Source organism: Embiotoca jacksoni, unplaced genomic scaffold (assembly GCF_022577435.1).
Source record: "Embiotoca jacksoni isolate LCO1_2020_lvr unplaced genomic scaffold, fEmbJac1.0.p SCAF_19, whole genome shotgun sequence".
Lineage (NCBI taxonomy): Eukaryota > Metazoa > Chordata > Actinopteri > Embiotocidae > Embiotoca > Embiotoca jacksoni.
In genome coordinates, this window is record NW_027185329.1 from 7,132,595 (window position 1) to 7,153,630 (window position 21,036).

Genomic DNA, 21,036 nt, shown 5'->3' on the forward strand with positions numbered 1-21,036 from the left:
TGAAAAACGATAGAATAGTTTACGAAACATTAGTTGCGTGAGACAAATAATTATTTAGATGCTTTTGGAAGTGAAAATAGGAAGGAAAATAACAGCAGCAACTCTACCCACACTGCAAGTGACCTTTCCTTTAACATTCTGGAGAATGGTTTTGTCCAGTCTTAAATATTCTCTGAATAAACAACAGATATGTAAATTATTGTCGATCATTGTACAGCTGCCTAGAAATGCTTTTTTTTTTCCCCTTTTATTGTTTACTTTATTGAAGCCCCATATATTGTGACCATTTTCTTTTCTGTTTAACTTAAAAGTAACGAGTGGGTTTTCTCTCTATTGTCGTTTGTCTTTGTGTGACTTGAAAGATCTTATTTTGCTGTTGTCACTGTTGTCCACACTTTTGTTTTCTGCATTATAAAAAAAAAAAAAATGTATCCGGGAGAAAGATAAAGTATATTAGATGTAATTGAAAACCAGTTGGGAGAATATGGCTTTTTTTTTTTTTTTTTTTCAGGAATATCAAAATAAAAGGTTTAACAATTTAAGACTAATGAATCGTTTAACATGAAGTTTTAGACCCTGATCATACTTAAGATACGTCTTACAACAGTCTTGTTTTCTTGCTGCTGTAAATTTTATACTAAATTAAAGTACCAATTTAGTTTGCGCGTGTATAGTATATAAGCGTATTCAAACTGACCGGGTACTAAACTCTCATGAATGAAATATCTATAATATCTATATAGGTTTTAACTGTGAAAATAATCTTAATAATGTTCAAGGGGGAAAAAATAATAATCTATTTTCATTTTCCTTTCAAACATTTTGAGCCTGCGCTTATTAACATGCAGCCTTTTACAGAACTTGGCAACCAAACAAGTAAACCCAAGTTTGAATTTTTTGGCAAAATAATTACTTCTTCAGTCTTAACCCGAGCGATCAGTATGGAGATGATGTCGTACTTCAAGTAATACAGAATTGTCCCCGTATACGCAGATGAGAAGCGCAGCTGTCTTTTGCTGAAATCTGGATGATGCAGTTTATTATAAGAAGCCACTAAATAGAAGTTACATGAATGTGCTTACCAACAGGCTGGTACAATGTGTCTGTGGTCCATCAAAGTCAAATATGCCAACTCAAGTAAGTAAAAAGGTTCCTCTTTACCAGTGATTCGGTCCTTCCTCATAAAAGGATCCAAACGGTCCTAAACTACTGATCTGGAACTTCAGCTGCGAAACCAGGCAGTATTGTGGAAAAAATGTTACCGTTTTATTGATTGGAAAAACAAGTGACGCCCTCAAAGGCACGTGTACAATCAAAACCTGTCTGAACAACTAGACGAGTTGTGAAACCCGTTAAATCCCGGTAAGCAATCACTCTAATGTCCAAAAGAAATCTTAAAGCTTTATTACATTTAATTTGCATACAAGGTGTTTGTGACGTGGGTGTTTAATCGGACATGAAATGGTCAGGAAAAAACGAAACCCCAAAGACAATAAATATCAATTTGCCAATATCTTACTTTCTGGACAACACCTGGACTCTTCAATACCAACTTCAGCGAGCATGCAGAAAAGTAAACAGAGCTATGAGCTAAAAGGCCGGGACACAGCAAAGCAGTGTCGTACACGAGAACAAACAAAAAAAACATCAAGAAATAGTCAGAAAACCTTAAAGTGACTTAGAAAAACACTAAATCTCTGCTTCTGTTTGTAAACTGAAAACAGAACCTTTACTGCACAGATACGGCCATTTTCCTTAGAAATACGGTGCTTTGGGTTTGTGAGAGGCCATCGATGTAAATGCATTTGCAGGCCAATATGAGGTGCTTTCGTTAAATATGCATAAAAGGGGGAACATTAGAGGCTGTTTTCCTCAAAGCATTGGAGAATTTATTTTTGGTATTTTGCTGTTAAACACTACCAATTCAGGGAATTCTGTTTAGCACCAAAACTAAAATTATCTAAAAAAAAAAAAAAAAAAAAAAAAAAAGTGCCTTAAAGCAATAGCTCCCCTGTAAATACGACAAAATACTGAAATGTTTTGGTGCCATACAGATGCTCTTATTTAGACAACACAGAAGATAGAAGATTAACAGGACTGTGGGGGAAGATGATGACAAATTTAGGGAAAAACCATTTTATGGCTGCGGGAATAAAAAGCAATATTAAGGCACACAAAAAAAAAAAAAAATCTAGGACAAGATGTAAATATGCAAACAAAAATTGCAAACACTGTATTTGCGAGTCTCAGACAAACAACTATCAACACACTTTCAAAATATTCTGTTAACCAAAACAAAATAACTTACATTTTCTTGCAACTATAAGCTTTGATTTTGTATATAACAACGTTATTAAATGTTAATTAAAAAAACAAAAACATTAAAAAGGCATACATTTTCAATGAAGGGTTAACAGTCTATTTGATAATGTTAAAAGAGAATTCATAAGACACTGAAATAAAGCATTATCAATCATTGTTTACCTACTTTACCTTCGATGTGGTATCATTATCATTATTGTAAACCAGTGGAAGTCATTTGTGACCCACTGGTGTAAACCATTTCACTGTAAGGAAAAAAAAAAAAAATAAAAAAAAAACTTTACTCATTCATTGGGAGTTTTATCCTTCGCTATGTACAGTAAAACAACATGAGTCCCATTGGTGCTTTTTTTTTTTTTTTTTTTTTTTCAGTAAAAGTTCTCGATATTCTTTTATAAAAGATACTTTGACATGTACGTATAAACTGTTCTCTGTGTGTGACTTTGCTCTTATTTCCTCTTAACTGAGGACATAAGTCAGGCACACCGTGGTGCACTCCAGCTACACAATGAAAGGATCCGTTATCTCTTGTTTGTTACTTTAAAAGACACATACACTGCAACGTACACAGCAACATTAATACAATTCTGGCTGGTTAGTTGACCCTAGTTGGACAGCTGTGTTCAGACAGATCTTTAGGGCATACAAAAAAAAAAAAAAAAAAAAACACACTATGCAACAGCAGTATACCTTGCTGCTTAAGTTGAACCAAGGAGGAAATATTTCGGTGTCAGTGACTAAGGTAAACAGCAGATGTAAAGCTGCTTTTGTTACAGCTTTCATGCCAGCTAGGCTGTCAGAAAAGAGACATTGTGAATTCAAGACAATACATAGGTGTCAGAGTGACTTACATTCAAAGTGTTGTGGAGACATCTGTCCATGTTCTCCCCCTAGCACATCTCTAGTCTACCTTCCTAAATGATCCTTCTCTTTCTAATACCTTCATTAGATATGATCACCCTGCCAGCCTTCCAGTACCGGGGTAAAAAGTGCAACACAACAACCCTTCAACCATCAATTACACGCTGTTATGTCTCCGATTTGCTGTCACTGAGCGAACATCTCTTAACTCCAGTTTTACCGAAAAATTTCCATGGTCTTTTTTTATTTAATTTTTTTTTTTTTTTGCTGCTCACTACAGGTCTCGTGACACACCAAATCCGACGAGGTTATATTTAATATTTGCATTGATTAAATGTTGAATTTATGAACACTGAACATTGCAAATTTGATATTTTTCCAGTATATCTTCTTTAAATTGCATGTGCTAGAAGCAGCTGCTTAAGAACACTACATGAAAAGAGGACGTGTGTTTTAAAGCCATAGCAGCACCTCCGTGGGCTGCAATACACCGACTTACAGCGTAATAATATTATTGAACTCTACGGAATGGGAGATCCACTGACAAAAAAAAAAAAAAAAAAAAAAAAGTATAAATCTCTACCGTCTTGATTGTAGGGCAGAAAGGTTTTGAGTGTCGCATCTGTCACATGTACTACTTATCACAAGGAGCTAAACTGGGGGGTGTTTGTGTATAAAAGCTGAAAGTTGTGTTACGAGTCCAGCATGGAAAGCAAGGAGAGACGTTGGGAGGAGTTCTGCGAGGCATAGTGTGTGTAACGTGGGGCTTAGCTGCCCTGTGTCATGCTCTGCATGTGTTTGGCAATGTCGTACACGTAGGCGATGTCCGGCCTCTTCTCCGGGTCGGGGTTGATGCACATATCTACCAAGTTCCTGAGCTGGTGATGGGGGTGGGAGGAGAAGGGGGAGGGGGGGAGGGGGATGATGGTTGGGAAGTAGAGAGAAAAATAATACAGTCAATGATGCTCTACTGAGAAGCCCCTTGTAATGCCCTCCAGGTGACCTCTTCCCATCGCAGCAATAACAAAGCAACAGGTAGGCGAACTGAGACAAAGGCGCGAGACTGGGTTAATGCGCTAATCACTTACTGGTCTGCTAAATCCACTTTTACCCGAGCCCGCACACACGCACGCCCACTCGCACGCCCACTCGCACGCACGCCCACTGCTGCCACTCCGCTGCCATCCGGAGACAGCACTTACACTTGAAGCCGAGCGCAGCGGCTGATTGGAGCAGATAGATAGACAGGCTCGCAGGCGGAACAGCCACCGCCATCATTAAAAAAAAAAAAAGAAAAAGAAAAAAAAAAGATAATAAAAGATGGAGAGGAGAGAAAGAAAGAAAGAAAGAAGAAAAAAAAAAAAACATCTACATGAGGTCGCTATGGTAACCATCTGCCGACTTCCTGGCCGCTGTTGCGTGGCACTGGCTCGGACGAGTTTTCATCAGCGGTTGTGCATAGACGTGCGAGTGAGAGAGAAAAGTGAGCGAAAGATGCAAATTCAGACAGTCTGAGAATTAGTCGCACAGAATGGAGATGGGAGGAGGGTGTGTGTGTGTGTGTGTGGGGGGGGGGGGGGTGGGGTGAGGTGGTGGGTGGGTGCAGAGATGCAGATATGTAAAATATTCATACGCTTCTTTGCATGGCGAGTGGGGTGGGGGAGTGTCAGGTGGAGGGGAGGTGGGAGCTGGTGAAGGGAGGCGTGGGGGGGAAAAAAAAAAGCATAGACGGAGATGGTTAAATGACACAACAAAGATGAGCAGCTGACAGTTTGCTGCCGATCCTTCAGGAGCATTGTTTACATCCAGACAGGCGCTGCAGGCACCCCCCTCATCTCCATCTCTCCATCGCCCTGTCTCTCGCTCTATCATTCCCTCTCTCTTTCGCTTTGTCTTCCTTTCTCCTGGATGGGGGTGACATGTGGGGCAACGCAGAAGCTCAGCGTGGAGTGTGTGTGTGCGTGTGTGTGTGTGTGTGTGTGCGGGGTGGTGGTGGGGTGGGGTGGGGGAGCTCTTGTAACAAATATACACATGCACAATTCCTCTTGCAAGTACAAAAACACACACACACACACACACACACGCAGACACCACAGAGGGCTTGAAACACCTCGCAATTAGCCTTTATCGGCCTAATGAAGTAAATACTCACGGTGTAATAGAAGCCTGCCTCTGCAGGGTTTTACTGTTTGCCCACAGAGACGTGAATAAGGACAGCCCTTAAAATTAGCCACCGTGGGCTGGCGTGTGCAGATACTGACACCGTACAGACAATAGGTTAAGGGTGTTTTTTTTTTTTTTTCTTTCTTTCTTTCTTTCTTTCTTTTGCTTTGAGGAGCTTATCAGTTTCCAGGTTTGGGTCCAGCATGCATACTTCACATGTTTGTTAAACTTTTTTTTTATTTTTTTTATTTGGCTGTGTGTTATACTGTTCCAGGCTGCCATTTGTTTCTATTCATTTCCACATGGCAATAAAACCAATAGCCAATAAAACCAAAAATGGAACTTTGACAGAGAAAAAAAAAAAAAACCTGCATACTTTATGTTCACTGTAATGTGTTACACAACTGAAGCAAGTTTCAATAACCCGCAGATGGATCTTAAAAATGTCCAAAATGGAAGAAAAAGTGTATATATATATATTAGTACGCGGCAGGATGGTTTGCAAACGTTAGGTGTGACGTAATGTGTACGTCAGCGAGAGCTGAAGAAGTATAAGATTAATTTTGTTTGGTTGAGTGATAGAAAATGTCCACGATGTTTAATTGTGGTTTAATATTTAAGGCTGAAAATTTACTGTGATTTTTTTTTTGTTTCCTCCTGAAACCTCAAATGAAGAAGTTCAGCTCATTTTCTGAGATTTATGTAATTTAAAATGTTGTACTATTAATCAGACAAACTTTTCCTGGGCATTTTGTAGACCAAACAACTCATCGGTTGATAAAAGATTATTGGATATATTGCTCATTAATGAAAGTTAACACTGGTAGGTGCTTAAATTAGATTGGCTATGATGGGACGTTTCTTCTGTGCCTTTCTACTATTAATCAATAAGATCTGCTGGTGCTTAGCCAAACTTTGTAATAGTTAAAGTAATGATCATAAAGATTTTAACTGACTTTTAACTGACTGATGTCAGCCAGTCAACACTATTAAGATCTCTGAAAAGTGAAAGGGAGTAAAAAAAAAAAAAGAAGAAATCTGTTGCAATTATAACTTATCGCCAAAGGTGCCGCCAAAAAGAGCAAAAAAGAGCTCTGCTAAGTTGCAACTAATAAACAAATGTAATAATGTGCCCACAACAAAGCACAGCGTTGTTGCAAAATGGGTCTAATACCTGCAATGTATGCATATATGCCTATGAGTCATTGTCTGAGGTTTTGCGTGTATGAGAATCTGAATTTATACGTTCAAGAGAAAAAGACAGGAAGAAAAAAAAAAAAAAAAAGCCACCCAAACAAAGACGACATGCAAACACAAAGCCACGCAGATTCATGCACACGTCACCGGTAATCAGCAATAAGGCGATCTTTAACCACAGCCTGACTACGTTCCATTTTTGTGCACAGAGAAGTCTTCACAGAATTACAGCAGATGATTTAACGTTTAGTTAAGGAAACATGACACTCCAGCCCATTTAGTTTCACCCCACTCTCGAGCATGACCACATGCTTTTGATATAAGCATTTAATTTTCAAAGGCTTAAAAATCATACCAGTCTTTTGATCACAGAGAAATATCATCCTGTACTGTAGCTCAGTAAGATGGGTAGATTGCACTAACAGAAATTAACTGTAATAGTCTGCACAAGTAAAAATCAGGCAACTGGCATAAAGAAAGAGAAGCCAACTCTGTTGGCTTAAAGTTCCGTTAGGACTTTAGTCAAGTTTTCTTTTTTTTTTTTTTTTTCTTCCTCTCAGGAGTCAAAGATTATTGTGGGTCCTTTAAAAAAAAAAAAAAAAAAACTGAACAAATCTGTATGTATTTTGTGCCTTCATACTAAAACACAACTGATACCACTACCGGTACTTACCTCCTCTGAGTAGTGATCTGAGGGAAGAGGGGGGTAGTCACACTGCTCTATCTTCTTACAAAGGGAGTACAGGTTCATCTTATCCCCATAGAACGGACTCTGTAAGGCCGCCATCTGAAGAATAGAGATACAAAGAAACAGGAGGGTGGGGATATACGGGGAGAAAAGGGAAAAAGACGAGAGAAAATGGTGCGAGAGAGCCGGGTTAAAACAGCAAGTAAAACATCCAATCGAACTCTCAACAGGTGCTCCGCAGAAGACAAGCGTACCAGATGGTAAAAGTGGTGTGCATGGTTTACCGCTATAGAAGTGTAGCGTATTGTTTAAAGTAGGGATTTGGTGCGAGCCACTGGCAAAAAGTCAATACGTCTTAAGGTTTTGTATAACTATCAAATTCGTACACCCTCACTTTTTATTTTTTTTATTTTCTAATGAGCAGTGGTATAAAATTCAAGTGAACCAAAACAAAAACATCCATGGAAGCTTCCCTGAGCTTATGAGTTTCCCCCCTGGTTTCTGCAATGCTGCTTCCAAAACATAGAGATGAATATGAGAAGAAGGATGGAGCTGAAAAAGGAAGAGGAGCACGAGAGATGAGGGTGTAGGGATACGAGAGGAAAGAATTTATCAGTTTGCTGGAGCAGCGAGAGAAAAAAAAAAAAAAAATAATTCTCGCTAAACAAGCAGAGCAGCGGCAGGGCAAATGGGAACGGGACGGAGGGATAGAGAGCACGAGGAGACCTTTGCTTGCGAGCATAAACAGGTGAAGAATCCCTCCCGTTTCTCTAAGAATAGAAAAGTAGCATCCTCTTGTTTAAAAAGGCGCATGTGCGAGGTGAAGCCCGCAGCGGACTTGCGTAACAAGCACACTGCACATTATTGTATTTTTCAGATTCAGTGATTTCAAAATAGACACTCGAAGTGCTCGGCCATTATCATCAACGCTGTCAGGATAATGAACAGCTCGGAGATATTGGAGCTCCCTGACATTTTGGGGGCGGCACAGTGGTGTCGCGGTTGGCTTCTCGCAGCGAGACGGTTTTAGGCTCGAACCTCGGCTGGGGGTTTGCATGTTCTCTCCGAGCCTGCGTGGGTTTTCTCCGGGTACTCTGGCTTCCTCCCACATTCTTAAGACATGAAGTTTAGGTTAATTGGTGGTTTTCAATTGCCCCTAGATGTAAATGTGAATGGCTGTCATTTCCTCAAAGCGTTCCTGAGATAAGCAATTCGTGAGCGAGGGACGGACGAACGGACAGACGTACAGATGGAAAACCTAAAAACATAATGCCTCACAGCTGCCGCTGGCATTGGGCACAGAGGCATAAAACATCTAAAGTTTATCAGTTGGTAGACGACATTTTTGCTGATTATTATTTCAACCATTTTTCGAGTGTCCCTGCATTACTTCTGGAGAAAGTACAGTATGTGTTTGACAGGCTGCTAATTGGTAGGCTGAGAACAAAGTCTCCACATATGAATCCAAATGGACTTTTTCCATACAGAATACAAGAGGTTAGTGTGAACGTTGCACAAAATCAGGCACTTCATATTTCTGTGAAAAGGACCGATGAGGAAAAAAGAGCTGAATATCAGGATGTGTTTTAGATTTAAAAAAAAAAAAAAAAAAAAAAAATAGGGACACAAAGTACTTAATATATAGAATTGTTTTGTGTGTAACTTGGGATAACGCTTTTCATTCCTCCAAAAATGGATGCCTCACTCAATGGATCATTTAAACTTTTCTGAACAAATCTGAGAAAACAGTTACTGCTTTCTTCATCAGTTCACCTGTTAAGTGTGAAAATACCAAGCGTACACTGTCTGGCTTTGTTCGAAGTACAAGAGTAATCCATCGACATTTCCCAAATCACACCCACCGGTACGTCGCTTCATCATTACTGTCTTCAATGATGGAGGTGTCAAACGTTGATGGCGCAGAGGCAGAAAAGTTCTTGTTTCCTATCGGGCAGATTATGACAGAGTCTCTGTCACAGCTTCCAGTGGGAAGTCAAGATGACAGCAGCAGAATCTCAGTGGGCCATCTCTCCTCTGGACATAATTTACCATCATGCGTTCATCTGCGCTCTTAATCAAACAGACACTTTAATACAGTAGATCCTTACTGAAATACACAAGAACATTAAGCAAAGAGCATCTCCCTTTGTTTGTCTCTCCTTGGGTACCTCTAAGCATCACTACTGAGGCTGGCACAGCAGGTAGTTGACAGTGATGAGATGTGTATGGAAATGCGTATTCTTGCACATGTCAGCAATGATACACTTCCATTAGAAACAAAGCCTTGTATCTGTGGCCTAAAAATTTCAGATTTGATTTTATGGTGATTAAAACAATGGACGTATGCACACTTTAAAAACAGGATTACACTCACTGCAGATAACGCAGATTGAATTTCCAGAAGGATAAAGCTACACTAAGCAGTTTGGGTTTGAACCCTCAAATCACTGACGGCTTCTAAATAATCATTTGGTGATGTACAGAAAATAATTTTATGTAAAAAAATATATTTTTCGGAAAGCATGACTAGTCCTTAGTCAGCAGAGCAAATGATCACAATTATAAATTGTATCATGGTATGAAGTAAGAACTGCATTTATATAGAAATTAACAAGAAAATAAAAGTATAAACGTAAACAGCATAACGGCAGGAAAGTCCGGCTTCTCCGTCTGTAAATCTGCACTGACTGATAAACCTACAGGACTTTACAATGCGGCTCAGTTTCTACCATTAACACACACGTACAAAACTTATTTTGAAAGCCATTAACACAGATGACAATGAAGGAAGTCTGAGAGGTGAAATCACAAGTTATTAATCGAATATGTTAACTCCCTCGTATGTTACAGTTCATGATGAACCTTCACTGAAGCGTGATGCCACAAATTTCAACATCACATTTTTACTAAACCCACATCAGATCTATAGATGATTCCAAACCTCCTGGAGTTAAATCACCAACTAAGAAGCCATTCACTGCAGCCTACAAATACATCACATACACAGCAAGGCATGAAGAAAACGTCGGACTTTTATTATGAGTCATTTGCCACCAGGGTCAACGGACATCTTGCACTTTCATTTCAGAAATGAATCCCTTTCCAACAATCACACCGAGAGCTCTAAAATTAAAAAAAAAACAAAAAACTAGAGGGCATTGCCAGGCGGACTCGCACTCAGTTGGCTTTCTTTCACAAGGGTGAGTCTGATTATGCCTGGTTTAAAAAAAAAAAATAATAATTATGCCGACTCAAAAGTTTATTTGAATGTCTCTGAAATGTAAAAAAAAAAATTCTTTATGCGTAATATAGATACATATTTTAATACGGGACACAGTATGTATATTTGGACGTATCTGTGTAAGGGTTAGAGAGCGCCTTCCGAAAACACGAATATTTCAATAAGCAAAAGAGAAAATGAGGGTGAGACGGAAACAGACAGAAAAAAAAAAAAAGAGGAAACCCAGTCAGCTATAGACACCAGGAGGCGAAGGGTTAAACAAGACCCCGTCGTATTTTCATGCATCTTCTGCTTTTGACAGATGAAAAATGTCAACTGTCCTGTTTGTATTTGGGAGTTTTTGCACTATTCATCTGCTTCATTAGTGCCTGCTGCTCCTAGCCCCTGACAGCTGCCGGCCCCCTGGTCTCACACACACACACGCACGCACGCACGCACACACACACACACACACACACACACACACACACACACACACACACAAAGATGCATACCCACACACACAAACACACACTTTCTCCTTTTTTTCAGACTGTGTCGTCGCAACGGTTTAGATGATTGACTCACTCTGACCTCTGAGGCCCTGGTGTGTGAGTGTGAAACTGTGTGTGTGTGTGTGTGTTTGTGTGTGTATGGTTCATTGATATTCCAGAGACATACAATGCACACGCATGCCTGCTGTCTGTCGAAGGGGTGTGAGCTGCTGGTGGCAGAACACACGCACATCCTCACAAACACACGTTCGCACTTCTATGTTTGTGAGGACCCTCATTGACATAATACATTCTCAGCCCCTTATGCTGTCCTTAGCCATCACAACTAAATGCCTCACTCCTAACCCATATCCCCAACGTAACCTTAAATCTATCCTTAACCCCTAAAACCGAGCCTTAACCCTCAAACGTCCCTTTCGAGGTCCATCCCAAAATGAGGATTTCCAAAAAGGGCCACAATGTTCTCACCATCAAAGTCTAAAGCTTAAACTGGTCCTCAAAAATGTACATGTACAAGAACACCCCCCCCCCCCCCCCTTCAGGACCCCCCATTTCTTAGCTCTTATTTTGGCCAGGTTGTGCTCTCCCCAGCCCAGGCATGTAAAGCTAGCACCCCTGTGCGTGTAAAAGGTTTGGATGGGGCTTTCAGGTTTAATTAACATTGATCTCCCTCTCTCTCTCCTGCTTCTCTCTCCCTGTATGCCAATTAAAAGGACCTGCGAGAGGCTCCCGTCTTCTCCTTTCAACTCCCTTCATCCCCGGAGCCTTTATAGCCTGGGACCGAAGAGCTTCTCACAAGTTCTCACTTACTCATTTACAAATACACATATGATTATTAGCACGAGTCACATCAAAATAAAACACCAAAATGTTAACACATCGATGCAAAACAGATATGGAGTTTGCACATTCTTTCTCTCTTTCCCAGTGTCATAGATGAGGACAAACACGTGCACTGCTCAAAAGTAAGGAAGGCATGACTTTTTTTATGATCTCATTGGTCCTTCGTGGGGCTTTATGATGATATATTAATCAAGGCAATAAGTCACAATGTAGGGACAGTCATTAGAACTATACCTACACCCAGTGGAGTCATCACTACTCTACTTCAACAGACTAAAAAGGGAAGATGGAAGGAAGATAGAAAGATAAGAAGAAGGAAAAAGATGGCTGGGTTGAGTTGAAAGCACCAGATTGTTCCAGTGAAGTTTTGAAGAAAAATGATTAAGAATGTCTTCTCATGTCCTGATCTCACCGCGTGGCGGTATTTGAATTATGAATCTTAAAGGAATAACTTAACATTTTTGAATGTACACTTCTTCACTTTCTTCTCAAAAGATACAAAGATTGGGAAACGGGGGAACAATCAGCCTGAACTCAGTCCAAAGGTTAAATAAAAAAAATGAAAAAAATTCTTATCAGCACGTATATAACTCATTAACTGAAGTGTAGAAATGACAATTTGTTGTTTCGCGGGGGGGTTATTAGGCTAATATTAAACAGACAAATGTGAGAGCGGTCTACAGTTTCTTATCCAAGAAAACAAACAAGAGGATTTCTCAAAATGTTAATTGTGAGAGTAGCTCAAAAAGTTCAGAGACTGCTCCTGTTGTGCGCAAATGCCGCTCTGCACCGTGACACACAGACAGACTATAACCTTCGTGAGTAAGCAAGTTAGTTTTGTCACGTGATCAAAATCAGCACTTGAGTTACACATGATTTTTTTTTTGAGCAGTGTTCCAAGTCCGTCTACGCGGCCGGAGGGCGTACGTTCAATTTTGAGTCAAACTCTGAAAATCGGCAACAGAGACCTTTAACAAGTCGATGGCAATGAGGCAATGAACCTGGAGATGTGTTTTGAGTGGCATTCACGTTTCCGCGGGGAAGAACATCACCGTCCAGAACCGAAAAAGGTGCATCAGGTCAGAAGCAACCAGTTTGGAGGGGTTTTTTTTTTCTTCACATTTGTGCATGGTGAATTCGTCCCCCCCCCCGGGTCAGACTGTCAACACCGAGTTCTACTGTGACGTTCTGAGGCGTATAGGGGAAAACATTCAGCACTGTGGCACAATGGCACTTGGGTTCTCTCCTACTTGACAATGTACTCACTTGCAGCGCAAAACACACAAGTTTCTCGCCCACAACAACACAATCGTCGCTCCTCAAAAACGCCAATGCTCGCAGACCACTGCTCATAAATCCATGTGTAACTCGGGTGCGGATTTTGATCAAGCGACGAAACTTTGGAGTACTTACTCGCAAGGTTTACAGCTCCTCTGTGCCCGGTACACATTGCGGCGCTGCAAGCCTTTCGCGCGCAACAGGAGCAGTCTCAGAACTTTGTCATCCATCCTTGTTTACTTTTTGAATAGTCTAGTAATAGATCAACTCTTGAAACATGGGTATGAAATTGCCTTAACGACTGGAACGAAAGCTTGGAGATTCACAAGAGAACCTGCACGAGTAAAACATGTTTGGGATCCACAAATGTATGCAATAGTAAAAAGGTCCGAGATAATGTATCTATCACATCAGATACTGACACTGGTTTGAGAATGTGGATGTTAATGCATCAAAGATACACACGGAGTATTCAAAAAAAAAAAAAAAAAAAAAAAAAGTTGAAGGACATCCACTCTTTGCAAAAAAACAAAACAAAAAAACAACTTGCATTCAATACCATACAGAGAGCTAGCCACAGGGGTGGCTCATCACATGCAAACACCAGCTGCTGAGAAGCCAGCTTTTTGGGGCCTCATAAAACCAACAGCAAAACAAGAGGGGAGGGAGTGGAATGAGGCAGGAGGCATGAGACATGGGCACAGTCAGAGGTATGGATGGCTGAGCTCCATACAGGAAGGAGACGCATTCCAGTAAAGCTTTTCAAGATATCCTCCTCCTCTAACCTTTATACCAAACACAGCAACCACAACAAGTCTGCACAAGCGGGAGACCGACAGTGTGTGTGTGTGTGTGTGTGTGTGTGTGTGTGTGTGTGTGTGTGTGTGTGTGTGTGTGTGTGTGTGTGTGTGTGTGTGTGTGTGTGTGTGTTTTTGTGCGAGTGCGTGCATATAAAATGCATCTCCTTTATAGAAAACATACTCAGTGTGTGAGAGTTACTAATGCAAGTATGAGGTGGTTGTGATGTGACTGTGAGCAGATGGAGAGAGAGTTCAGAGTCTGCAATCCAACTGATTGGCATGTGACCAAACTCAGTCCTTTTCCTTCCTGGGAGACAACGCGGATGAGCATCCCTGTTTAGCATGTCGTAGGGGGTTTGGGTGAAGGGCACAAGGCAGGGTCAGGTGATGTAATGAGGTTGGACACAGTCAGAAAGGGATCAAACAGAATGGGAGATGGAGATAGACGCAGATACAATGACCAAGGATTGACGGGCGGACCCTTCGGACCCTAACTCAACCCCCCGGGCACCAGAATGAAAAATGAGGGCTCTCTCAAATGGAGTCGTTTCACACATAAGGAACCAAAGTCTCTGGGATACAAACACACACATTCATTGACAAGAACACACACACACAGAAAAAAACAGCACAATCCTTTGCCCCGACTATACAGTATGTTCAGAGTGAAATCAATGAGCACCAAAGGGATCGGGCGTGGATTTCTATGTGAATTCCTTATGCCTGAAGGTTAAGTGAGGAAAAGGAAGGGATACGGAGGAGAACATAGCAGAAGGGAGGAGAATAGAGCAAAGAGGAATGGTGGAGAGAGTTTTGTGGAGAAAGAGGTAAGTTTCCTGACACTGAATGCACTGTGGAGCCCTCTTACCAAGAAAAGTGGAAAGCAAGAGTCTGTTCTTCAAAGAGAATATGCATGGCGTGGAGAGCACCGCTCTGGTAACAATAAGGTTGTAAAATCTTTATCTCCACAGGCTCCTTGCATGGCTCACCTTGACCTGATGGCTGGAGTTCTGTCTCTGCTCTTGTACCTATAGTACTTTCTCTCTGAATGAACACCCCCCATCATTCTCTTCGCTCCAGCAATCTATAACCTCACTCTCACTATTTGTTATTTTCCCCTTCCACTTCTTCCCCTCAGCTCCGACTAGCTCTCCAGCCTTCTAACTCCGCTTTCTTTTCATCCTCTCTCATGGCTTGTACTGCCTATGCCCTTACCCTTCTCTAGCTTCTTATATTGTTCCTATATAGATTCCTAAACTTTTTCACCTTGCGTCTTTATTCCTTGGCTTCTGACCTCCTCAGGGAGCAACAAGTCTCATCTATTTTTTTTCCACTTCTGCTCTCTAGCGGTCTCCTGATTTCTCATATCTGGTCTCCTTCTTCCTTTCTCAGTATTTAGTTCAGACTGTGACGCCCTTGCAGTTCTCCTAACGGTGAAATGCATAAAAAAAATTTTTTTATTTTTTTTTTTATTTTTTTTTTATTAAATCAACGTATTGCGCACTAACTGAAACTGTGAAACTATCGATGCTCATGTCAACATTTTTTTATTTCAACATGATCAGCTTCCTCAAACAGAAGAAGTCACGACAAACAGAATCCTTAACTACAATCAAAAAAAGCTCAACCTAGGAAATGTGTAAAAGAGTAAATACTGTGTTCACATGTCAGGCAACTTAATCAAAACACCTAAATACAGCAATCTGTATTTTAATAACACTAAACGTTGCGTCTTCCATGTAAACACACTCACACACCACGCGTATAAAAAAAAAAAAGGTACAAAAACAGAATGTGACCTACAGCACCCACTGCTTTCAGCCAACCATAGACATGCACTGCCGCAGTGCATTGTGGGGAACTAATTAGCATGAAGGACTGTGGTCTCTGAGCAACCATGACCTGCAAGCTGAGCTCGAACTTCCTCCTTGCGCGTTCTCCACCTCCATGCCTGAGGCGCTGTAGAGAAGGTGTAGTCACTGGTGCGTTGAAATGCAGCCCAAATGATCAGTAACTCAGGGGAGTTAAGAGAGACGAGAGGAGGGAAATGTGGGTATTTCCTTAGCCAACAGTGTTTCTGAATTTGTGCCCGTCTGTGTGCATTCGGTGCACGGGTGAAGTCGGCAAGGTGCGACGTCGGATTGACTGCAATCGTCCACGTCTATCATTGTTCTGCTCCTCACGCTTCCCTCTTTGTTCCTGCTGCTGCGTGCGCTCCTCCCGGGCTTGCCTCCGCTCGGTGTGGTCCACAGCAGAGCCCTGTGGTGTTTTGCTCCTGACTAATCAAACTAGTCAGTGTCACTGGGCAGCCTCATCTAAAACACATGGCCATGTCAGTTCCCTTTACGCGCCAGCTTTTCAATGTTTAGCAGGTTCCCAGACTAACTGAAAGAGACTCAAGGCCTCAGCTCAGACAGACCACAGAGACGGAAGAGAAGGACAAGAAATGCGAGAGCGCATTTGAATCTATGATTGCTATAAAAGCGTGTCTTTTTTGTATTGGTCACATTATTACTCGCACATAAATGTGAATGTAAATTCAATGTAACCACGCGGAGCTCCAGAGTGCACAGTATTTGTATATATATATATATTTTTTACAGTACTCTATTATATGTGGTTTTGAGAGTGGTTTGTTTATTTATGTACGTGTCGAAACCAATGTGTCCTCATGTCACTCCTACCCTCGACTGCAAGGTGACAGTGTGTGCACATATTCCCATAGTTTACCTCGTAGAGCAGGCATCCTAGCGACCAGATGTCAGATTTGAAGTTGTAGCCGTTTTCATGTATCCTCTCCGGTGACATGTAGTAAGGAGTACCCACTGGAGCACAGAGGGGGGGAGGAGGAGGAGGGGAGGAGAGAGGAGGAGAGGGGTGTGAGGAGAGGTTGAGGGGGGGTGGGGCAGGTAGAAATATGAAAGGAGAAAAGGACAAAAGACAGATTGAGCGTTAACATTTTGCATTACAAACCCACGCTAGTCATCTTATGAGCAACATCACTGACACAGCTCACGCAGAACAGGAAAGCAGGTGAGGAATGGAGGTGTCCACTCATAACTGTGAGAGGCTGCAATATTAAATATATTTTAGCTAGAGCACCATAAAAAGGAGGGACTCTGACTCGGTTCATTCTAAATCAGCTTAAGTAAGATGATATTGAATGAGGTTAGATATCATCATACATACTCAAGAGTGGTGCATGCAATTGTACAAGTACCACAAAGTTGCGTACAGAAAGCATACCCGCACACACAAAATATACATAAATCAGTTTTGATTACTGTGGCTCAGTAGTGATCTGAAACAGTAGTCTGAGAATACGCCCAGGGAGCAGCGGTGGAGCCTTAAAAGCTGGCCCGTTTCTGGTTCTGGTTTTGAAACTCAAGAATCCCAAACTGCCATGGCGAATGGCAGAGCTCCAGAAAATCAGACCATCACCCAACTGGACACAAAGAGGAACCACAGCTCAACATCACATCTATAACACACTGCAGGAAGCTTTGGAGATTTGCCGTTTCCTTAGCCGAGTTTGACTGGCTGCTTTTTTTTCATCTGCTTTCTGTTTATTGTGATTTCCCATGTAAAAGTCTATCAAGCACATCCAGCAGAGGCTTTTTATTAATCACATATGGTTAAAGGATGGAAATTTCACCAGCACAGTGCTGGGAAGCTCCCAGACTGCACTCATTCCACATCCTCTCGAGCAAACGTGAATGGAAGCTTACTGAAATATAAAGATAACAGCTGAACAGGCTCTGCTGAGTCTGTACAACATCAGCAGCATCGTTGCACATGTCAGTGTGTGTGTGTAGGCTACATGACAGAGCCTGTGCTTTTACGTGTCAAAATAATCAGCATCTTGGAAACTTGGGATCCATACTGAAAACTAATTTTGTTGTGCTGAAATATTTAAACTTAGATTACTAATTACATTTCTTAGACTTCATCTTATATTTTTTTTGACCGTCGATGACTATCTACTTGTCAGAAATGAAGTGAAACCAATGTTCCCTCGAAGCAAAAAGTATCCAGCGCTACACCATGAAAAAGATCATAGGTTTTCAGTCCAATCAAACATGACATCAGCTCCTTTTACTTCCTTCCTCCAGAGCTGATGGCGTTATCACATTTATGAAATAGTCTTGGCTGAAAAGGAAAATTAAGAGATCTTTTGTGCGCGCGCGCGCACGCACACACACACACACACACACACACACACACACACACACACACTCAACTAATGTAATTACAATTAATAGAACTATTACAGAGGGGGGCCATTAGAATTGAAGTCGATGGGAACTGAAATAAAAGCTAGCACTTTTAATTTTGGTGCAGCTCTAATTGGGTGGAGAACACATGCTTTTATCTTAAATGTGTGATTTTGAATAATGAGGTGTTACCTGTCATTGCAAAAATAAATCAGCAAGGGGAAGAATACGGGTACTGGGGGATCGCTCTTTTAATTGGTCATCAGGTTGGTATTGTGGTTTACGTGTGTTCGTGCGTCTGTGTGTACGTGCGTGCGTGAGATGAGAGGTCTCATGGTGCGGTCTGTTCAGGCTCCCCTAACATTCATTATTAGTTGATTAAAAAGAATCAGCCTCTCTTATGCTAATACTTGCATAAAAAAGGGAGCCGCGCTAGGCTCAGGCTCCTTCAGCATGCTGAATTAAGGGCACATTACTTATTCATGCAAATAAATTGAAAGTCATGTTGGGATTGATTTCCATTATTGTGAATAGCAATGACAACACTGTATTCTGTGCCTAACAGGATAAGCGTTGTTGTATAGGAGGTGAGACGCCAGCCACTATAAAGAACGGCACGCTTCTAAACCCCTGCTGAACATACTGTAAAATCAACCGTAACCTGTGTCTTTGTAAATACATTTATTGATTTGATAGCAGAGGCGTGCTGCCATTTCCTTATTAACACTTTAAACCTAAACCTTTTGCACGACCATTTCTATGCTGCAAAACATTTCAGAGGAAGTTTCCTGTAATGGTGTACGTCTTCTCTATTCAGTGCTCTCTTAACAGTTTTATATTTCTGCATTTTGTACAGCTCGTTAGATTCTGCTGGACTCCAAATGGCAGAATTATTGTTTGAAAACCTCTGCTCCATCATAACAAATACAACATACACAGATGTGGGCAGCAACGCAGCCAGACTGAACCAGTACTCATGAGACGATCACTGTACTTCCCTTATATTCCCATTACGTTGTTCTTTTTTTCTATATGTCCTGCTGAGCTCTCACCTCCCCACCCCCCTCCAAATTTGGCTCCCCGCCTACCTCTCTCTGTTCATGACTCGCTTGCTTGCCTTTATAAGATAACCTAGTCTTTATATACGCTTTTAAATGTTCATAATTATTTCCAACATCAGCCTACAAGCAAAGTCTAAATCCGTCCCCTCCTCTCTTTTTTCCCACAGTACTCATCGTTAACACCTTTCTCATTACAGGTGTTAATTGCAGGTATATTATATTACTTATTAATGCCAATTGGCAGTAATAAGAAGGAAGTTGCTCATTCCTCTCATGATTGCATCAGCTTCCTTTCTACTACAATTTTTTTGTTCTTTTTCTCTTTAATCCAACTCTTGCTTTAACCCTTCGTACCCCTCCTCAGCACTGAAATTGCGTCGTGGTTGCCTTTTGCATGCTTGTGTGTCTTTTTGTCATTCTTATATCTACGAGACTGGACGTACAGTTATGTGTGTGTGTGTGTGTGTGTGTGTGTGTGTGTGTGTGTGTGTGTGTGTGTGTGTGTGTGTGTGTGTGTGTGTGTGTGTGTTGGTGAGCACGTACGCTGCAAATTTACGTGCGTGCACATGCAATCAAACCCATATGAATGTGCATGTCTGTGCACACGTACATCTGTACAGGAGACAAAAAGACTGTCTCTCAGTGTGTGCAAGATTGTGTTAAAAAAAATAAATAATATGTGCGTGTGCGCGTGTGTGTGTGTGCGCGTGTGTGTGTGTGTGTGTGTGTGTGTGTGTGTGTGTGTGTGTATGTAGACTGCTGAGCAGCTGAGTTGAAAGCCTGGAAGCTGACAGGCTGTATGCCTGGACCTCCATCTCAGCTCCACCACCCTGCTCTACTGTTCAGCTGGGTGGCTGGGCTCATTACATACCCACGCAATTGTACATGCACACACACACGCGCGCGCGCGCGCACACACACACACACACACACACACACACATATATATATACACACACACGCGCGGTCTTTCTTTCTATCCCTCTCTCTCACACTTACTTTCCTTTTTCTCCTCCATTTTTTCTGTCACGTTGTCATATTCTCTGCTCTTCCTCTGCTCGCAACTTTTTTCTTTCCCTCTGCATTCTTCTTTTCTCCTATTTTTTTCTTCTTCTGTCATTCTGTCAAACACTTCTCTTGCACCTGGGACATTCTACCTTTCTTTTTTCTGTTTCTTTGTCACCCATTCTTCTATTTCTTATGCTCCTTTCTTTTTCTGACATGTTGCTTTCTTCTCTCTCCCTCACTTCACTCTCACTATTCGCCGTCTTCTATTCTCCACTTCCCGTTTTCCCTCACCTTATCCATCTCGCTGCTTCACCCACACCTTCGTCTTTCTCTGACTAAGAGTTAAAGCGCCACGAGGAGGGACAGAGGGGAGGACACCGTAAGACACAGAAACAGCAGCAGGAGAGAGGGAGAGGTGACAAAGAACGACAGAGGAGATCTGCTATTTGAAACACACAGCAGGAAATGTCAAGTGGAGAGCCGGGGAGAGAGGAAGCGTGACGCACTCCGGGTCCCTCGAGTCGACAGGTCATGCTAACCTACAGACATCATCTGCTTCTACAGCACAAGATCAAGCACAGATATCTGCATGCAGTTGAGAAATTGACAAACAACTTACATTCGTACATCACATGTTTTTTTTTCTTGATGAAATATGACAATGAGACAGCGAAGATGGTTGGAACATCGTTCCTTGAAAAACTGTACGAGTGTACTTTGGAGAACTGGTGCCGTTTTAAAAGGGTGGTTCCCCCTAATTTGGTTATAATTTAGTTTTTGTTTTATTTGTTGCACTTTGAATGAAGTTAAGTGATAACAAAAACTACTCGTGGCATTGCACTGAAATAAATATGACTTGCTTTCAT

At 41.5% G+C, this 21,036-nt stretch overlaps 1 protein-coding gene across 3 annotated transcripts in view; it reads right to left on the minus strand.

Annotated features, from left to right (window-relative positions):
* Positions 1 to 1,389: 1,389 nt before the first annotated feature.
* Positions 1,390 to 21,036, minus strand: part of nek7 (NIMA-related kinase 7) — a 58,653-nt gene continuing 39,006 nt past the window's right edge. For 2 of the 3 annotated variants that reach the window (XM_069153271.1, XM_069153270.1), the window contains exons 7-9: positions 16,618 to 16,712; positions 7,217 to 7,330; positions 1,390 to 4,056 (exon numbers count right to left, since the gene is read on the minus strand). In XM_069153271.1, coding sequence (XP_069009372.1) covers positions 3,835 to 4,056; positions 7,217 to 7,330; positions 16,618 to 16,712 — 431 coding nt within the window. In that variant the 3' untranslated portion in view covers positions 1,390 to 3,834. Of the gene's footprint in view, positions 4,062 to 7,216; positions 7,331 to 16,617; positions 16,713 to 21,036 lie in introns of all 3 variants that reach the window. The other variant, XM_069153272.1, reaches the window with a different exon arrangement.